At 48.2% G+C, this 20,369-nt stretch overlaps 1 protein-coding gene across 1 annotated transcript in view; it reads left to right on the top strand.

Annotated features, from left to right (window-relative positions):
- Window positions 1–19,048, top strand: part of CCNI (cyclin I) — a 28,486-nt gene extending 9,438 nt beyond the window's left edge. Inside the window, exons 2-6 of the mRNA XM_056855147.1 lie at window positions 7,059–7,193; window positions 11,488–11,562; window positions 12,374–12,514; window positions 15,632–15,862; window positions 18,587–19,048. Of these exons, the coding sequence (XP_056711125.1) occupies window positions 7,059–7,193; window positions 11,488–11,562; window positions 12,374–12,514; window positions 15,632–15,862; window positions 18,587–19,048 (1,044 nt within the window). The remainder of the gene's footprint in view (window positions 1–7,058; window positions 7,194–11,487; window positions 11,563–12,373; window positions 12,515–15,631; window positions 15,863–18,586) is intronic.
- The last annotated feature ends 1,321 nt before the right edge of the window (window positions 19,049–20,369 follow it).

Genomic DNA, 20,369 nt, shown 5'->3' with positions numbered 1-20,369 from the left:
CTCTGCATAATCTCTCTAGAAGAAGCTCTCAAGCTGGCACCAGGCCCAGGTAGGTTTCCTGTTCTGGCATTTGTGTAGGCATCCAAGAATTGCCTCCAGCGTTACACAAATACCAACGATTATCCTAGATTTCCTAACCCTAGTGGTGTGGATTTAGGGAGGGTGGTAGGTAGGCCTGAGGGCTGTCAGGACAGCACAGCTGTGAACCACAGTCCCCTGGCACAAAGAGGGAAAAGTCAGAGTTTCACAGGTGTGGGTCAGCTGCTAAGAACGTTGTCTCTTTGCCCTAGCTATGCTGACTTGTCATATAGATAGTATTGTTACTCAGGCCACTCTTAAAATAGTGTGAAGGAGGAATGAGAGCTAGTGTGGTGTAGTGGTTAAGAGCGGTGGACTCTAATATGGAGAACCGGGTTTGATTCCCCACTCCTCCTCATGAGCGGTGGACTCTAATCTGGTGAACTGGATTGGTTTCCCCACTCCTCCACACGAAGCCTGCTGGGGGATCCTGGGCTAGTCACAGTTCTCTCTGAACTCTCTCAGCCCCACCTACCTCACAGGGTGTCTGTTGTGAAGAGAGGAAGGAGATTGTAAGATGGGTTGATTCTCCTTAAAAGGTAAAGAAAGTCGGCATATAAAAACCAACTAGTTTTGTATTCTGGGCCCAAACGGTCTAGGCTTGCATATGGCTGTGTGTTGATTTTTAAAAAATATTCTACACCCAACCAATCAAAATTCTGCACCATTCTAAGAACATAGGAAAGGCCATACTGGATCAGACCAAGGCCCATCAAGTCCAGCAGTCTGTTCACACAGTGGCCAACCAGGGGCCTCTAGGAAGCCCACAAACAAGATGATTGCAGCAGCATCGTCCTTCCTGTGTTCCACAGCACCTAAGATAATAGGCGTGCTCCTCTGATCCTGGAGAGAATAGGTGTGCATTATGACTAGTGTCCATTTTGACTAGTAGCCATGGATAGCCCTCTCCTCCATGAACATGTCCATTCCCCTCTTAAAGCCTTCCAGGTTGGCAGTCATCACAGTTCTCTCTGAACTCTCTCAGCCCCACCTACCTCACAAGATACCTGTTGTGGGGAGAGAATCCCGTGTGTTAGAGATCCAGTGTATTGTAATGGTTAGAGTGTCAGACTAGGATCTAGGGGGCCCAGGTTCGAATCCCCACTCTGCCATGGAAGCTTGTTGGGTGACCTCGGGCCAACCACACACAATCCAGTCTCCGGCCCATGCCAGGTGCCTGCCACCATACAGGGCAGATAAGAGCAGTCAAAGAATGTACTGTGTACCACAACTCAATGTGCAGTGTTGACAGGTGGTTCTCCTGTTCCGCTTTGTACCTGCTTTCTAGACAATGCCTCTTGAATCGGCAACAATGGACTCTCCTGTCCATGCATGTGAAACTACCTCGGGTTGAGTCAGACTGTTTATCATTCGAGCCCAGTATTGTAAGCTCTGACAGTGGTTTTCCAGGATCTTGAGCAGAGGTCTTTCCGTTTCTGTCTATGATACATGAGTTCTGGTTGACAGCAGATAGCGGACTGGACATGGGGTCATCCTTCGTGTGCTTTATTTGTGAACTCTTCCCAGATATAAAACTTCCAAATATAAGAGCAGATGGAAAGAGTTCCATAGCTCACCAGTTAGATGGTTCTCTGACCAGTGAAAATGCAGCCTCCATCTATGTTAAACTGTTCCAAGTTTTCTTCAGCCAGCTTCTTTTCATACCATGGGGAAATGTTGCTTCCTCATGTATCTCTTTCGACTCCCAAGAACCAACTGGAGCTCTTGGAAGGTTTGAAGAGGTGAGTGGAAATATTCATGGAGGAGAGGACTATCCATGGCTACTAGTCAAAATGAAGACTACTCATGATGCATACCTATTCTCTACAGCATCAGAGGAGCATGCCTATTATATCAGGTGCTGTGGAACACAGGCAGGATAATGCTGCTGCAGTCGTCTTGTTTGTGGGCTTCTTAGAGGCACTTGGTTGGCCACTGTGTGAACAGACTGCCGGACATAATGGAACTTGGTCTGATCCAGCTTGGCTTCTCTTATGTTCTTGTGAAGGAGAGGGCTATCCATGGCTACTAGTCAACATGGATACTTGTCATAATGCATATCTATTCTGTCCAGGATCAGAGGAGCATGCCTATTATATTAGGTGCTGTGGAACACAGGCAGGATTCTGCTGCTGCAGTTGTCTTGTTTGTGGGCTTCCTAGAGGCACCTGGTTGGCCACCGTGTGAATGGACCCATATGTGTAGAACAAGTGCGCACACGTGTGTGTACGCACTTGCAGATCCTCAGTGGATGTCCTCAGAATGCAGAACCCACATTCTTGTCATGCGCCAGCTCTCTTAATGCAGAGCTGTTGCCAGGCTTAATAAAAGGGGGAGATTGGGACTCCGGAGCCGACCCCCTCGCTACCCTTCCCCAGAGTAATTCACGCACTGCGGTAAAGCCTGTTCCCCATCCTGCCCTCCGTTTGCAAGCTGCGTTTTTGCGCCACTCCAGGGATTCCAGGAACACTGATTGGCATCTCACTTCTCTTGGCAACGCTCTGGCTCGGCAGGTTTTTAAAAAATCACCCGAGGGAGAGTCCTGCTTTGCGCTGCCAAGCGGCTGAATGGTAAATATTTCAAAAGACCCAAGTCTCTGGGTATAGGGCAGAACAGAACGTTTTGACAGCGGCGGCGGCAGCAAGCGCCCTGTTTAGGCCTGACATTCTGTTCCTCCCCGAACGGCGCGTAATTTGCAGGGAGAGGGAAAATAAAACTGCCTCGGGACAGAAATTTTCCACTCCGCTCATGGTCAGAACCCTACGAGTTTTGCACTTGAAAATTTCCACTGAAATGGTTTCAGAGATTCTTAAGTTAGAAGAAGAAGAAGCATTTTTATATGCCGACTTTCTCTGCCGCTTAAGGCAGAATCAAACCAGCTCTCAATCACCTGCCCTTCACCTCCCCACAACACATACCCTGTGAGGTAGGTGGGGCTGAGGGAGCTCTATCAGAGCTGTGACTAGCCTAAGGTCACCCAGCTGGCTTCGTGTGTAGGCGTGGGGAAACAAATCCAGTTCTCCAGATTCGCCTCCGCCACTCATGTGGAAGAGTGGGGAATCAAACCCGCTTCTCCAAATCAGAGTCCACCGCTCCAAACCACCACTCTTAACCACTACACCACGCTGGCTCATACCCCGCCAGACACTGAGTTAAAGCTCATACCTTGCCAGATATTTAGGTGCTACTGGACTCTTGCTCTTTTCTACTGCTAAAGATACACCAACACGGCTACCCATTGTTTTCTATCTTAAGTTAAAGAGATTTCCATTTCCTTGGACTGGAGTAACTCTGCATAGGCTTGCTCTATCAATAAGGCAAAAGGCATAGGTCCCTTGTATGCTTGACCAATAGCATCCTTGTGAGCCTTCAGAGGGCAACCCCCCTCCAAGCCGGTGTTTTGGTGTGGCAACCTATCATGTTGTAGTAGCTTGTGGGTGCATGACTCGGAAAGACCATCCATGTAGTGAAACTGTCACTTGTGAAGTGGCCTTTTAGGTTTTGAGCCCATGTGAAAATTGGAGTCCCACGCCCAGCTGTTGTAGAGGTGTACAGTTGCCAAGAGATGTTTATACTGTATTTATCCCCACTGTGTTGTGTTTGTGTGTGTGTATGTGGGGGAGAGTTAAAAAAAAGTTACAGGTCCCATGTGCAAGCACCGAGTCATTCCTGACCCATGGGGTGATGTCACATCCCAACGTTTCCTAGGCAGACTTTGTTTAGGGGGTGGTTTGCCAGTGCCTTCCCCAGTCATCTTCCATTCACCCCCAGCAAGCTGGGTACTCATTTCACCGACCTCGGAAGGATGGAAGGCTGAGTCAACCTTGAGCCGGCTACCTGAAACTGACTTCTGTTGGGATTGAACTCAGGTCGTGAGCAGAGCTTGGACTGCAGTACTGCAGCTTACCACTCTGCGCCATGGGGCTCTTCTTTGAGTTAATACTTGGGGGCATCTTTAAAATATTGCTAGCTGGTACAAAGTATTAATTAGTTGATTGATCAACCGATACGATTCAGCTGTTGATCTTTCAAAGTTGTTTTTTATAGTTTGCCTCTAGCCTGAGAACTGTTCTATGAGATGTGCTTGAAGTTGCTGATTTTTTTTTTTGCTGTTTTTATGCTGTGTCTCGGTTTTGAAATAGTGATTGCTTTTAAAGATTTTTATTTATTTATGATTTTAATGTTTTAGTTTGTAAAATGCCTTGGGCACATTCTCTGTAGAGGCAGCAGAGAAATGTTCGAAATAAATACATTGATTGCAGCAGAGAGTTGTCCTCAGATCTAGGCTGGGGTATGTCTTGCAGATGGGGTAGCTCTATATTTAACACAGCATTTAGGCAATAGGCCAGGGATTCGTGGGTTAACCTTGCTTGCTATGGCAGATCTCTTCAGTTTTCAGTTTAACTAACCATGGCCAACCCTGCTTATATATTAACACATGAAACTGCTTTCTACTGAATCAAACCCTTGGTCCATCAAAGTCAGTATTCTGCTCAGGCTGGCTGCGGCTCTCCAGGGTCTCAGGCAGGGGTCTTTCACATCACCTACTCGCCTAGTCCCTTTAACTGGAGATGCCAAGGATTGGACCTGGGACCTTCTGCATGCCAAGCAGATGCTCTGCCACTGAGCCACGGCCTCTCCCCTTAGCTTCTAGTCTGGGTTATTCAGGCTGTTACCTGGCATCTGACTGTACCCCAGTATTCTCCGAGACATTTCAGAGACTTCTAAAATGCACCTTGCAGATCTCATACTGCTTTTCCAGCACCCTTGAAACTATTGTGCCCTAAGCAACCACTTGGGCTGCTGATGCTATTGGGCTATTAAATATAATTAATAAAGGAATAGTCAGCATGCCTGGACTTCTTTCCACGCAGCTAGCTATAAGGCAGTGATCTGCAGCTGGATTAAAGGGTGGTGGTTAGGGTTGCCAGCTCTGGGTTGGGAAATACTTGGAGATTTGAGGGGAGGAGCCTGGAGAGGGCAGGGTTTGAGGAGAGGAGGGACCTCAGCAGGGTATAATGCTTTACAGCCCACCCTCCAAAGCAGCCATTTTCTCCAGGGGATCTTGGTCATCTAGAGACCAACTGTAATAGCAGGAGATAGCAGGGGAGGGGGCATGGCTCAGTGGTTGAGCCTCTGTTTGGCATGCAGAAGGCCCCAGGTTCAAGCCCCGGCATCTTCAGTTAAAGGGTCGAAGCGAGTAGGTGATGTGAAAGACCTCTCCAGATCTGAGACCCAGGAGAGCCACTGCCGGTCTGAATAGACAATACTGACTTTGATGGACCAAGGGTCTGATTCAGTAGAAGGCAGCTTCATGTGAGATCTCCAGGCGCTACTTGGAGGGTGGTGGCCCTAGTGGTGCTGGGACAAAGGAGGAGAAAACCTGCCGTTAAGTCATAGCAGCTTCAAGCAGACTCACAAGTTACAGTGGTAGAGTCCTTGGTATTCAACGAGAAGCTCGGAAGTCGGCTGAGAAGAAAATGCCGAGGCATCAGCTTTGAGGAACCGTAGTAATGAGCAGGGAGGGGAGAGGTGTATCTCATCCAGAGAGAGGCTAGAGGAAATTGGGCCTGTCGCCAAAGGGCCTCTTTAAACTGGGACAAGCAGTTCTTAAGAGCTGTGCCAAGGTATTACTTCAGCAGCAGCAACAGTTGTTCCTTCAAAGAGGAGGCCAACCATATGGGTTACCTGCCGCTTATTGTGGCTTTTGAAGGACACCTAGAGGTGATCCAAGCTGTGATCCATTCTGCTCCGGGCTCCGCAGCCAGAGATCTTTTCTCAGCCCGGCTGAAAAGAGGCTCTTCAGTTACCGCAGATCAACAGTAATAATGAGAGCTTTTGAATACGAGCAAGGGGTCACGGCCTTGCAAGTCAGAAGAGATTTTGTAGAAAAGGAGACTCTGTTCCGAGCTCCAGCAACTTTCCCAGGAACCCTATTCCTTTTTTTAAAAGCTATGTTGCCTTTGGGGAGAATCATGTCGTCTGTCCTGAATGGTTTTACTTGAAAGCCAGTGTTCATATGTACATATGAAGCTGCCTTTTAGTGAATCAGAGCGTTGGTCCATCAAGGTCAGCGGCTCTCCAGGGTCTTATGTAGACGGTTTTTCACGTCACTTCCTACTTGAGCCCTTTAACTGGAGACGCTGGGTATCAAACCTGGGACCTTTGAACACACGGAGCAGATTCTTTGCCACAGCCCTTCCCCAGGCTGGTATTTTTTGTATTTCAGTGGAGCAGCCGCCGAATACATTGAGAAAGCGCTGTATAAGTGTCTTTGGCGTGATAGGGTCGTGGTTAGAGTGTCATTTATTATCTCTTTCTGTTTTTCGCTTTTGCTTTCTTTTTCACTCTCTTTTTCTCTCTTTCACTCTCACTTTTCTCTTGCTCTTTCACTCCTGCTTTTTCTTTAACTCTTGCTTTTCTGTCTTTAACTGGTGATTTTTTTTCTCTTTCACTCACTCACTTTTTTCTTTTGCGCTTTTGCTCTCACTTTTTCTTTCCCCTTCTCTTTTGCGGTCTCTTGTTCTTTTTCTCTTTCTTGCATTTCCTTTCTCTTTCACTCTTTTCTCTCTTTCACTCTCTCTTTTGCTCTTCTGCTCTCACTTTTTTTTCACTTGCTTTTTCTTTCTCTTTTGTGCCCTTTTTGTCTCCTGCTCTTTCACTCCTTTTCTCTTTCACTCTCTCTTTTTCTTTCTGTTCCACTATCACACACTTCCTCTCGTTCACTTTCTTTTGCTGTCTTGCTCTTTTGCTCTCTCTTTTTATATTTCTTTCTCAGCCTCACATTTCACATTCCCAGTACATATGTACACAATAACTTTTTATGTGACGATGTACGCACCAGTTGCATGGTTGTTCTTATGTGGATGCATCTAAAATGGATTTGGGCTGTCTGCACACATTGTGCATTATTTTCTCCTCCATGAGTATTTGAAAGCGTTTGGGATTCTCATTTGAGGTTTTTCTTTTCCCCCATACAGGATGTAGGCATTTCTCCAACCCAGCGGGACGAAGTAATCCATTGGCTGGCCAAACTCAAGTGCCAGTTCCATCTTTATCCAGAAACGCTCGCCCTGGCTGTCAGCCTCTTGGACAGGTTTTTAGCTGCCGTGAAGGTAAATATTTGACAACTGGAATCTTGAGAAGGCCCATTTATAAAAGTTACTTTCTTCCCTGGATTTGGCCCCTCCGTGGCGAGGAGCAGGGGCTTTTCACCCAAGGCATCTCCTTTTCAGACCTTTCCTCCCTGTCTACTGTTCCATCCATGCAGAACTTTTTGCTTCCTCTATGGGGACTACTTGGAGATTCCCCCCTTCTGAACATAAGAACGGCCATGCTGGATCAGACCAAGGCCCATCAAGTCCAGCAGTCTGTTCACACAGTGGCTAACCAGGTGCTTCTAGGAAGCCCACAAACAAGACAGCTGCAGCAGCATTATCCTGCCTGTGTTCCATAGTACCTAATAAAATAGGCATGCTCCTCTGATCCTGGAGAGAATAGGCATGCATCATGACTAGTATCCATTTTTACTAGCAGCCATGGATAGCCCTCTTCTCCATGAACATGTCCACTCCCCTCTTAAAGCCTTCCAAGTTGGCAGCCATCCCCATATCCCGGGGCAGGGAGTTCCACAATTTAACTATGCATTGTGTGAAGAAATACTTCTGCCCTCTTCCCAAGAATCTACAGATGCCAAATGACTTATGACTCTCAGGTGTATTCAGTGAATGTATCTGAGACAAATGGATGTAGGCTGTGATCCCAAGAGCACAAACACTGGCTATCCTCTGAGCCCATGGAGTTACTTTTCTTGTGTCACAGTCCCACTCTCCAGTGTTAGCCACTTTTGAAACTTGGGGAAGCTGTTTGGGGCCGTTTGCAGTCAGCCTTGGTGGTTTGCTGCTCCAGGGAGAAAAATCCAGGTGTCCATGGCTCATGTGGCAGCTCTTGGACCACACAAAACAGCCTCATACTGAGTCAGACGGTTGGTTCTTACTGAGTGTTGTCTGCTTGAATGGTTTCAGGCAAAGAATGGTCTTTTCCATCGTCTGATATTTGCTCTTAATGGAGATACCAGGCATTGAACCCAGGACATCTTGAAAGCAAAGCTCTTCTAGTGACCTGTGGCCTCCCTCTAGAATTACCAGGCATGGTGTTCTGGATAGTGGCGGTGTTCTTAGATGCTCGGGTACATGTGCTCAAACTCTGTTATTCTGGGAACCGTTCCGAGTATAAGTTACAGATCTCCCAATGCAAAGCACGTAGGTGTTTCAGAGCTGAATTAAAATTAATTCTCCCTCTGCGTCGTCTCTTGTTTATTTGCTACCCGCGTGTTTCAGAAGATGCTCTTTGAGGATTAATATTACGAGCACGAGGTTGTGCTGTTAAGTTTGTTCTTAATTGCTGTTTTTAGTCTCACATATAAAATTAAATTTTATGTTCTTGGCAGCATCCAGCTTGGGCAGACTGTAAGTTATGGAACTTTTGTGCCGAAGTAGCTGGCCCGTTGTTTAGAATAGGATGCCAAGATGGCTTTATTGGTTCTGCTTCCCACTATAAGTCATGGAGTTCCTTCTTTTTCAAAAAGCGATGCCCACCTAAGGGAACGCAGCCTCTGACGCTGTAAAAACCCGCAACGTTCTCGCTCCATTGAGCTTTTATGAATGTCGAAAAAATGAGAGAGAATAATTCCATTTTGCTGTTTGCCAGACTGGATAAAGCGTCCCTGTAGAAATCATAATCATTTTCTTGCTTTTCCTGGGAGAGAGCGGGGAAAATGCTTCCATTTTCGTATAAATTAAATCTTCATTCAAGAGCCTAGAAGGAGGGAGCTGTAAAGAAGTATCAGTGGCTGTTTAGAAGCGATTTCTGAATATTGTATCACTTGCTAACAAAATATCCGGTACTGGGGCAGAGAATGGGATCCATCTATTTTTTTAGACTTGGGGCCTGGGGTCCCTGCTCAGTCGTGTCAGTCCATTTTCTTGAGATCTTTCCCCCACAGAATTATAGGATTGAAAGGAAGCCGTGGCCCGTGAAGTCTGCCAGTAACCAACCCCTTAAGACCGGATTGAAACCCCGGTATGGCCGCCGCTAGTCCCCCTGTGTGGTTCTCTATACAAAAAATCATCTTGAGGGACTGAAATGAAAAATTAAATCCATTTTTCTTTTAATAGGAATGCAAGCTATTGAAGCTGCTTAACCCTCAAATCTTTCTTGTTTCTCCATAACTTACTGCTTTCTGCGAGTCTGCTTGCCGGAGTATAAAGTTGAGCCATCTGGCAGGAATTAATCTCTAGATGATTTGAGGTTAAAGTTGGGAGATTTGTCTACTAAAAATGGCCTTTCCCCCTCATTTCTCCTGCTGTGGTCCCCAGAGGATCCCTGGAAACTCCCCTCCCACCTCCCTGTTTCCGTTGTGGTTATGACTTATTGGCTGGGCAGAAAGGAAGGACTCAGCCCATGGGGCTGAGATTTCAGACTCGCATTTCTCTGCGTAGCTACTGCTCTAAAGCTCTTTTCTCCTATTTCTGGTTTTCAAATTGTATGTGTTTCTTTCTGGCTCTGCTTTAGACCCATTACTTTCCTTTATCCCTTAGAAGCTCCTTGACCCATTGATCTTGAGCAGTGTAAATCTAATGTTTGAGGAACATAAGGACCGAAATAAATCTTGCCACTGACAATGTAGCCTTGGGATCCCTGTCACTTAATAAAAAAGGCATTATGTCAGAGACAGAGGCATTAGATTTATGTTAAAAGGGGAGAGATATAACGTGATTGAAGTTCCTCATAAAAGCAGCATCCCAAAAGGGCATGGAACTAATAAATCAATAGAGCCAGAAGAGCAAGGATAAGTCCTGTCTGGGTATGGTATGTTCAAAATCCTGCCCTGCATAACCATAGAGGGGTTAGCATTCAGTCTAGCTAAACAGAAGACTCTAGAAAGACGAGGAGTTGTCAAATAATAAGTATAAGCGGGCAAACCGCGTGGTGGTGGTATTCCGAAGAACTGGGATGAACAAACGCGGCAAGCACAAAAAGTAGTGCTGCTATAATCAAGCTCTTTAATGCCCTTTTTAATTTTGGTGAAAGTTTCAGTTTTCCCAAGAACTAATAACAGATCCTGCGAGAAGCCCAACAATGACAATTTCTCATCTAAGATTTTTCGCCATGAGGATTTGAAAGGGTCGTGCTTCAGAGAAGCTAGACCCATTACTAGTACAATTTTCACCAAAAGAAGTGTGTGATAGGGGTAGCTTTCTACTGATCCCCCACACCTCTTCTTGATGCATTGTGAGTTGTGTCCAGTGTTTGGCAGAATCGGCGGGGGTGGGGTGGGGCTTGGAAGTCTGTGAAAATGTATAAATCAAGAGGAGAGGTTGCTAAAGCCTGAGAACCACCGCTCTAGAAGAAGAACAGAGAAGCAGCTGCTCTTTCCCCATTTGCCAAGAATTCTCTGCCCAGGGCCAATTCTTTCTTGTTTACAAGCCTTTCCCGGGGGCCGTTATGAGGTCGAAATGTGCTGCGATCCTTCCCGATTTTTGTTCTCGTGCAGCTAGGGGCAGGAAAGGCCGGCAGGATCTGACTTGGATGACTTTCTTCATGTGGTCAGGCACTGGGGTTTCTCTTGCTTAAGGCTCCCTACCGATTCTTCTTGAAAGATCTTTGTTGCTAGCAGTGAAGCCGCTCACACGCCGACCCTCCTCTGGACGTTTCTGGGGTAGCTCCTATGGCGATGTCCTTGGCAGGTGGTAGGCCTGCCTTTCCTAATGGAATATCTTCGGAGAAAGCCAAAAGGCATCCTCCCCCTGGGACAGTTAGGCTCTCTTAGCTTTTCTAGGCCTCAAAAGGTTTCCAGATTAAGAAGAAGAGTTGGTTTTTATATGCCGATTTTCTCTACCTTTTAAGGAGACTCAAAGTGGTTTACAATCACCTTCCCTACTTCTTCCCACAACAGACACCTTGTGATGTAGGTGAGGCCGGGCCATGCCTCACCAGCCCGGAGAAGGTGGGGGGATCGGCTGCCTCCTTTGGCGAGCCCACAGCGGGCTCACCAGCCCAGATTGGGACTGGGGTGTGTGGCTGCTTCAACTGGATAAGAGCTCTCAAGGGGCCGGATCTGGCCCTCGGTCCTTCTGTTTGACGCCCCTGGTCTAGCTCTTGTAACTGGGCTGCTATCAGTGCATAGTTACCCTAAGTTGAATGTTGGATCACCCCAAAAGGGACACCTGTGACTCCCTCCTCCCCGAGAGCTGCAAAAGGAAGAGAGCAACCTTATTGATCCAGATGTGCGGCGTTTGCTGTCCATCTCTCATGGACAGTGCGCGTGGGACAGAGTTGCTCTCGCAAGCTGAACATCTGCATTGTGTAACCTCCTCTCTTTCTTTGTTTCTCTCTTTCTCTCTCTAGGCCCGTCCAAAGTACTTGAACTGTATTGCAATCAGCTGCTTCTTCCTCGCCGCCAAGACTATCGAGGAAGATGAGGTAACTGTTCTCCCCTAAGGGTGAAGAGCAACGGCACCGAGTTGTGCACGCACGTCTTGAAAACCTGCAGTTAACCTGTTTGTGGTCGCTGCTGCCTTGCCAAGGCAGGAGTGAAAACGTCGTCTGCTTTGATGGCTGAATTTGCCGTGGGGTCAAAGGTGGGGCAGTCGGCGTGCAGTCCGCCCCCCTGAGGATCTGGAGCTGCCTTTTGGGTTTGGCTGATGGTTGTGGCGGCTGGCAAGCTGATACTAGACTCCTGTTTCTTCTGCTTCACCCCGTCCTGAGGCAGCGGTTGAACGAGGAGGATCTTTTTGTTTTTTAACCCCTACTCAGCCTGTATGACAGAATGGGGTGCCAACAACAAAAGGGGAAGAAAACTTAACTCTAAAAACTACAGAATTAAGTACCCTAAGGTCAAGGTTCCCCACTCCTACACATGAAGCCAGCTGGGTGACCTTGGGCTAGTCACAGTTCTCTTCGAGCTCTCTCAGCCCCACCTACCTCACAAGGTGTCTGTTGTGGGGAGGGGAAGGGAAGGTGATTGTAAGCCGGTTTGATTCTTCCTTAAGTGGTAGAGAAAGTTGCTATATAAAAACTAACTCTTCTTCGTCTTCCTCTTCTTCCTTTTCTTCCTCCTTCTCCTTCCTGGGAGGCTTCCCATGGAGGCCCTGGCCAGGCCAAATCCTGCTAAGCTTCGCCAGGGCAGCCCCCTCCTGTTGCTTCTGGCCCATCTCCTGGGAATGTTCGTTAAAGCGGCGGTTGTTGTTTGTCTCTTTCTCAGCCTTTTCCTCTTTCCATTTTTTTTTTGCAGAGGATTCCAGTACTGAAAGTGTTGGCCAGAGACAGCTTTTGTGGCTGTTCTCCAGCAGAAATTCGCAGGATGGAGAAGATCATTCTGGATAAACTGAACTGGGACCTTCACACAGCAACCCCGCTGGATTTCCTCCACATTGTAAATATGCTGCCTGCGCTTGGTCTTGCTGGAGGGGGTGGAGAAGAGGAGAGAAAGAGAGAGAGAGTAGGTCGTGCCCAGGGAAGGGGGAAGGAAGCCCAGGGGAGACTGAGTCAAGGGTGGAAACACAGAGCGCCTAGGCTGGAGGAGAGGGGGATGGGGAGAGGGCCGTGGCTCAGTGGTAGAGCATCTGCTTGGCATGCAGAAGGTCCCAGGTTCAATCCTTGGCATCTCCAGTTAAGGGGACTAGGCAAGTAGGTGATGTGAAAAACCTCAGCATGAGACCCTGGAGAGCCGCTGCCGGTCTGAGTAGACAATACTGATTTTGATGGACCAAGTATAAGGCAGCTTCATGTGTTCATGTGTTGATGCGGTGGCTGTTTCCAAGTATCATTACCTAATGAGGGCCTTTAGGGTCAAGTAAACCAAAACTGGCCTGCGGATGCTGATGCTGCTGTGTGTTTTTCGTGGCCACGTTCCTCCCAAGTGTAGAAAACAGATATAGAACTGAGCATGCTGTGAATACAGCCTTGCATTTTATCAAAAGGTTTCTAGGCCTTATCTCTGGAAGCTGGCTGTTTGATGACAGATGGAAACATTGGAAGCTGAGAAAAGGGGCGTTGCCTCTTCCAAGGGCTTAATTTGCATAACTTGGTCAGAGATGTTTTTCCCTCTGTACTTCATTCTCATGCGTTGTTGCCAAAGGAAGCGAAATGTTTCTCTGCCCTTTCCTGTTCAGGATAAAACCAAAACCGAGAGTCGGCAGGCCCGGGCAATTGTTTTAAACTGGTTTCAGACTTCCTTGGTTTAATTCAGACTTCCTCAGTTTAGTTAAATTGTGGAACTCCCTGCCCCAGGATGTGGTGATGGCTGCCAACTTGGAAGGCTTTATGAGGGGAGTGGACATGTTCATGGCGGAGAGGGCTATTCATGGCTACTAGTCAAAATGGATACTAGTCATGATGCATACCTATTCTCTCCAAGATCAGAGGAGCATGCCCATTATATTAGGTGCTGTGGAACACGGGAAGGATGGTGCTGCTGCGGTCGTCTTGTTTGTGGGCTTCTTAGAGGCACCTGGTTGGCCACTGTGTGAACAGACTGCTGGACCTGATGGACCTTGATCTGATTCAGCATGGCTTTTCTTATGTTCTTATGTTCCACTGAGGAGTCTTGAGAACTGTGCTTGTGAAGGCATGTAAGAAGAGCCCTGCAGGATCAGTGAGGATCCATCTAGTCCAGCATCCTGTCTCACACAGTGGCCAACCGGTTCCTCTGGAGGGCCAACAACAGGGCATAGAGGCTGAGGCCTTCCCCTGATGTTGCCTCCTGGCTCTGAGATTCAAAGGATTACTGCTTCTGAATGTGGAGGTTCCCTTTAGTCACCCTGGCTAGCCACCAGTAGACCTATCTGCAGTGAATCTGTAAAATCCCCTTTTAAGCTGTCTATGCTTATGGCCATCACTACATCCGCTGGCAGCGAATTCTGGATTTTAATCACTCGTTGTGTAAAGAAGTATTTCCTTTTGTCCACCCTGAATCTACATCCAATAATTTTCTGGAATGAAGTGCACCATCCCTGCCCAGAAGGGATATGGCTGCTCCTTCCAGGTATGCATGGATTGTGCTACCCAGGGACACATAATCTCCCTGCCAAATTAATAGAATAGAATCATAGAGTTGGAAGGGACCACCAGGGTCATCTAGTCCAACCCCCTGCACAATGCAGGAAATTCACAACTACCCCCCCACACAGCCCCAGTGACCCCTACTCCGTGCCCAGATGGCCAAGGTGCCCTCCCTCTCATGAACTGCCTAAGGTCATAGAAGCAGCATTGCTGACAGATGGCCATCTAGCCTCTGCTTAAAAGCCTCCAGGGAAGGAGAGCTCACCATCTCACGAGGAAGCCTGTTCCACATGTGTTGGATCTCAGTCTCCCCCCCAAAAATGAGGTAGAAGTTAATGTTGTTTATAGAGTTGTTCAATACAATATTCAGTAATGAGAGCCAGGGAATTGTTCATATAATGGTTTAATTTGGGTTGTGTCACCTGCATGGCGGCATTCCTCGCTGCTTCCCTTGCCAACGGGGGGAAATGCATTCTTTGGTTGCCTTCTTCCCACGGCTTGTTTCCAAACAAAGTGATGTTTCAAAGATTTTAAAAGAGCATGTTTTGAAAGGGTGGCCGTGTCGCTCTGCAGTAGAATAGCTTGGTTCGAGTCCAGTATAAAGGTAAAGGTCCCCTGTATAACCACCGGGTCATTCCTGACCCATGGGGTGACGTCACATCCCGACATTTACTAGGCAGACTTTGTTTATGGGGTGGTTTGCCAGTGCCTTCCCCAGTCATCTTCCCTTTACCCCCAGCAAGCTGGGTACTCCTTTTACCGACCTCGGAAGGATGGAAGGCTGAGTCAACCTTGAGCCGGCTACCTGCAACCAACTTCAGTTGGGATCGAACTCAGGTCATGAGCAGAGCTTGGACTGCAGTTCTGCAGCTTACCACTCTGTGCCACGGGGCTCGTGTCCAGTATAGCCCCTTAAAGACCAACAAGATTTTCAGGGTATGAGCTTCCGGGAGTCAAAGCTCCCTTCGTCAGATACCAAGGGAGAAGGGGATGAAGGGAGCTTTGATTCTTGGGAGTTTATACCCCGGAAATCTTGATGCTTTCTAAGGTGCTGCTAGACTCGAATCTAGCTGGCCATCATCAGGGCTCTCAAGTAAGACTTGGCTCTAGCTGCCCCAGCATAGCAATCCTTCCAAGTCCCCAGCGTGATGTAGTGGTTAAGAGCGGTGGTTTGGAGCGGTGGACTCTGATCTGGACAACCAGGTTTGATTCCCCACTCCTCCACATGAGCGGCGGAGGCTAATCTGGTGAACTGGATTTGTTTCCCCACCCTTACACATTAAGCCAGCTGAGTGACTTTGGGCTAGTCACAGTTCTATTTTGATATCTCTCAGCCCCACCTACCTCACAGGGTGTCTGTTGTGGGGAGGGGGAGGGATTATAAACCAGTTTGATTCTTCCTTAAGTGGTAGAGAAAGTCGACATATAAAAACCAACTCTTCTTCTCCTCCTCCTCCTCCTCCTTCTCTTCCTCCTCCCCCAAATCCAGTTCCATGCAGCCGCCCTGTCAACGAGGCCTCAGCTGCTGACCACCTTGCCCAAGATGAGCCCATCCCAGCACCTGGCCCTGCTCACCAAGCAGCTGCTCCACTGCCTGGCCTGCTACCAGCTCCGGCAGTTCAAGGGCTCCTTGCTGGCCCTGGCCATCGTCAGCCTGGAGGTGGAGAAACTGGTCCCTGATTGGCTCGCCCTCATCATCGAACTGCTCCAGAAGGCACAGGTAAAGCGGTTGGCGGGCGATGCCCCCCCCAGCTCCTTCGAGGAGCTGCCCTGTCTTCCCTCGGAAGGGCCACCTCGCACTCTGCATGAGCTTGAAGCTGTTTTGCCAGGGAGGGGAGTTGATCTTTCGGCCCGATGGCAGGAGGCCGGAACTATTTTCTGGGCCTAGCTGTTTCCTGCCATAGCGTAATCGAGGCCCATTGACTCACCTCCAGGAGGAAGGAGCCTTGGCTCATAAAGCTAGTCTAGTGCTGGTGGTGGGAAGTGCCAGCGTGGTGTAGTGGTTAAGAGCGGTGGTTTGGAGAGGTGGACTCTGATCTGGAGATCCGGGTTTGATTCCCTCACTCCTCCACATGAGTGGCTGACGCTAATCTGGTGAACCAAGTTGGTTTCCCCACTCCTCCCCATGAAGCCAGCTGGGTGACCTTGGGCTAGTCACAGCTCTCTTAGAGCTCTCTCAGCTCCACCTACCTCACAGGGTATCTGTGTGGGGAGGGGAGGAGAAGGTGATTGTAAGCAGGTTTGAGTCTTCCTTAAGTGGTAGAGAAACTCATATAAAAACCAATTCTTCATCATCATCAAGTTGCAGCTGTCTTTAAGTATTTGAAGGGCTGTCACTTAGAGGAGGGCAGGGAGCTGTTCCTGTTGGCAGCAGAGGATAGGACTCACAAGAATGGGTTTAAGATGTGGGCGGAGAGGTACCGGCTGGATATTAGGAAAATGTTTTTTACAGTAAGAGTAGTTTGACAGTGGAATCAGCTATCTAGGGAGGTGGTTAGCTCCCCTTCACTGGCAGTCTTTAAGCAGATGCTGGACAAACACTTGTCAGGGATGCTCTAGGCTGATCCTGCATTGAGCAGGGGATTGGACTAGATGGCCTGTATGGCCCCTTCCCACTCTATGATTCGATGACTTATGGAGAAACCCATAGTTTTCAAGGCAAGAGGCGAACAGAGACGGTTTGCCATTGCCTTCCTCTGTGTAGCAACCCTGGACTTCCTTGGAGGTCTCCTATCCAATACTAACCAGGGTTGACCCTTCTTAGCTCCTGAGATCTGACGAGATTGGGCTAGCCTGCTGGTCTTCCCTAGTGCTAGAGCAGTGATTTAGTGTTTATTTAGAAAATTGGTATAGTGCCTTTCCAGACCTCTAATGTGGTGTTTTCCTGGCACTCAGTTGCTTCTTCCCCAAAGCAAAAAGCTGGTCCACTCTTTCCTCCCCCTCATTAGAGCAGGAGGTTCTTCAGAAGTGCCCTGCAGGGATCAGATTTGTGTCAGCAGGGAGTAATTCAAAGACAGTTGCCTCCATGATAGGATGCTTGGCTTGGAATCTCCTAACATTTTACGATTGGACCCAGCCCCCATGGCAGCCACTGTGGGATTAGTCCCACCCACCCCTGCATCTCATGGCAGTCATTTTATCATTCCCCTAAATCGGAGGCCACTTTGTGGTGGTTCCCTCTACCTGTTTTCGAAATTCCAAAAGTTACCCACAGATTCAACAACGTCCGGGACCCCCTGTGCTAGGGAATCCCTTGTGATGGAAGGAGGTGACCTTAGTCCTGGAGTGAGTTTCAAGGGCTTTGAGAAAAAATATTTGAATATTATGAAGCCACCTACCGAGAGGAAAAGAAACTATTTTTAGTGGTTTGGAAAGAAACATTTCTACAGGGTGTGGAATGGAGTAGTGGAGTAGTAGTGTTGGACTAGGATCTGGGAAACCCAGCTTTGAATCCCCACAACCATGGAACCTTGCTGGGTGACCACTTTCTCTCAGACCTAACCTACCCCATAGGATGGTTGTGATGATAAAATGGAGGAGAAGAGAATACCCTAAGCTGCTTTGGTGTCCACTGAGGAGAAAGGCGGCATATAAGTAAAGCAAATAAATAAACAAATGTGTGGAAATGAGGGATAGGGTTTTTTGAACACTTATTTGTCAGTGAGCCCCATTGTGTCAAGAGGAAATTGTGTCTGTGTGTGTTTGCTGTCAAGTCGTAGCTGTCTTAAGGAGGAACCAGTAGGGTTTTCAGGGCAAGAGATGTTTGGAGATGGTTTGCCATTGCCTGTCTCCGCATGAGCTGAGAGAGTTCTGAGAGAACTGTGACTGACCCAAGGTCACTCAGCAGGCTTTGTGTGGAGGAGTGGGGAATTGAGCCCGGTTCTCCCAGATTAGAGTCGCCACTCTCAACCACTGCACCAGAACTTACTTCTGAGTAAATGTGCACAGACAACTAGCACACGTGTCTTCTTATATTGGGCATTGATGCTTTTGGTGGGTTGTATGTACCGTGCGTGCATGGGGGAGAGAGAAAAGGGGAGGAAAAAACCAAGATACATCAGGAGGGACCCTATTGGCAGGAGACGTCCTCTCCACCAAGCTCTTCTTTCAGCTTCTTCCCTCCAGCATGGCGTAGTGGTTAAGAGTGGTGGTTTGGAGTTGTGGACTCTGATCTGGAGAACCGGGTTTGATTCTCCAGACCTCCACATGAGTGGTGGGGGCTAATCTGGTGAACCGGGTTGGTTTCCCCACTCCTGTGCGTGAAGCCAGCTGGGTGACCTTGGGCTAGACACAGTTCTTTCTGAACTCTCTCAGCCCCACCTGCCTCACAGGGTGTCTGTTGTGGGGAAGGGAAGGGAAGGTGATTGTAAGCCGGTTCGATTCTTCCTTAAGTAGTAGAGGAAATTGGCATATAAAAACCAACTCTTCTTCTTCCTCTGCCCAGATGGACAGCTCCCAGCTGATCCACTGCCGGGAGCTCGTGGCACACCACCTTTCCCCTCTGCAGCCTTCCTCCCTGCCGCCCAACTCCGTCTACGTCTACACCCCCCTGAAGCACAACCTGGTGACCTGCCACGCAGGAGGCCTTCGATTCCACCCCTCCTTGGTCCCAGGCCCGGGCGCCAAGGACAACCGCAAACCAGAAGTGCCAAGCCGAGGATCCGCTGCGCTGGGCCTGCGCCGGCCGGCCCCCAGCAGGTGCAAGCAGGCGACGGCCAAGCGCAAAGTGGAAGAGATGGAGGTGGACGACTTCTACGATGGGATCAAGCGGCTCTACAATGAGGAGAATGCGCCTGAAGGGGCGGCCTTGGAAGGGAAGGCCTCCTCAGCATGCGGCGCCGATGTCTCCCGGCAAGGAGGGAGCGTCTCCCCGTGCCCTCCGCTGCAGCCCGTTTCCGTCATGTAGTCGTGCGCCTACCCTGCTCCTTTGTGGAAAGCTGCTACGTCATGTGCGCATGCACGCCACATCAGGCAACGACCGGCCAGTAGAGCGAAGGCGGTACCTTACGGGGCTAAGCAGGAGGGAGCTCAATTTATCTTTTTTAAAAGATCCTCTCTTCCCCCTCCCAGACCCCCACCCTGCGCGGCTAATTATAGTTCACCTATTATTTAAGTACTTAAAAAGCAAAAAAAAAGTATAAAAAACCTTTTTAAAAAGACCCAAAACCACACAAAAAAAGTAGCAAAATTTTATTTCTTTCTTGTGTTGTCTGTTCCACTGTTTTTAATCTGTTGTTGTGTATCGTAATTCCATCTGCCGTGTTGGTGAGTTCACACAATGTGCAAAAAAAAAAATGTTCCAAATTTCCAGCAATGTCACTTCTTCAGATTCTGAATTTTGCATCGTTTTGAGGACTTCCTTTCCCAAATTCTACCTTTTTCAAAGCTATCTGGTTGTCTCTTGTGCATGACTTTTCTGTACTTTGGCACTTTTTACTTAGATAGCCTTTCCTTTTATTTCCAAACCAAATGCAAAAGTCCTCTTTGCTTTTTGTCATTTAGCACTTTGGTGTTTAAAATGTGTTATTTAAAACTAGATCTTGCATTTAAAATTTAGGGAATTAAAGGGAGGGGGCTGCTTGGCATCTGCCCGGCACCAAAAAAACGAGAGCAGTGTCAATGGAAAACCGAAGATGCGCTGATCCCAGGGAATGTCTCCTTGGATCCTGGTTTTAGATCATCTGCAGGCAAGAGTTGGCAGGTTTTAATGGTGTACACAAAATGGGCAGCGCCCCCCCCCCCGGTAACTGCCCAAGCCAAAATGTGACATTACAATGTCCAAAAATGTGCAAGCTTATTTTAGCCCCCCCCCCCATCTTGTGCAGCAAAAACAACCGCAACATTAAGATAAATGTTGGCGTTGCTGGGGCATTTCTGCAATCCTGAGTTTTCACTGTGTGTAAAGGATCAGGCGCGAATTCCCTTCTGCTTCTCCCTCCCCTCGCTCCCACAATTTTTAGACTAATGTAACTTTTTAACAAGAAGCCTGGGGAGGGACGGGGAGGGGAGCACTGAAGTTTTTAAAGAGTTTTGTTTTTCAGCATCCCGACTCTGCTTCTTGGAATAATCTCTGTTTCAAAGTTCCCTCCACAGCCCTTTGGAAGGTATTTGCTTTCAGTGGCCATACTCAGTTAAGCCTTCTGGTAGCAATAAAACAATGTTGTCCTTGGATTGTGTCTCTCTCATTTCTTTTTTTAAAAGTATTGGGCAAGGGGGAGGGGGCTGAA

Source organism: Euleptes europaea, chromosome 9 (genome assembly GCF_029931775.1).
Source record: "Euleptes europaea isolate rEulEur1 chromosome 9, rEulEur1.hap1, whole genome shotgun sequence".
NCBI classification, from domain to species: Eukaryota; Metazoa; Chordata; class Lepidosauria; order Squamata; family Sphaerodactylidae; genus Euleptes; species Euleptes europaea.
The sequence above is the reverse complement of the archived record's forward strand: the minus strand, read 5'-3'. Positions and strand labels throughout refer to the sequence as shown.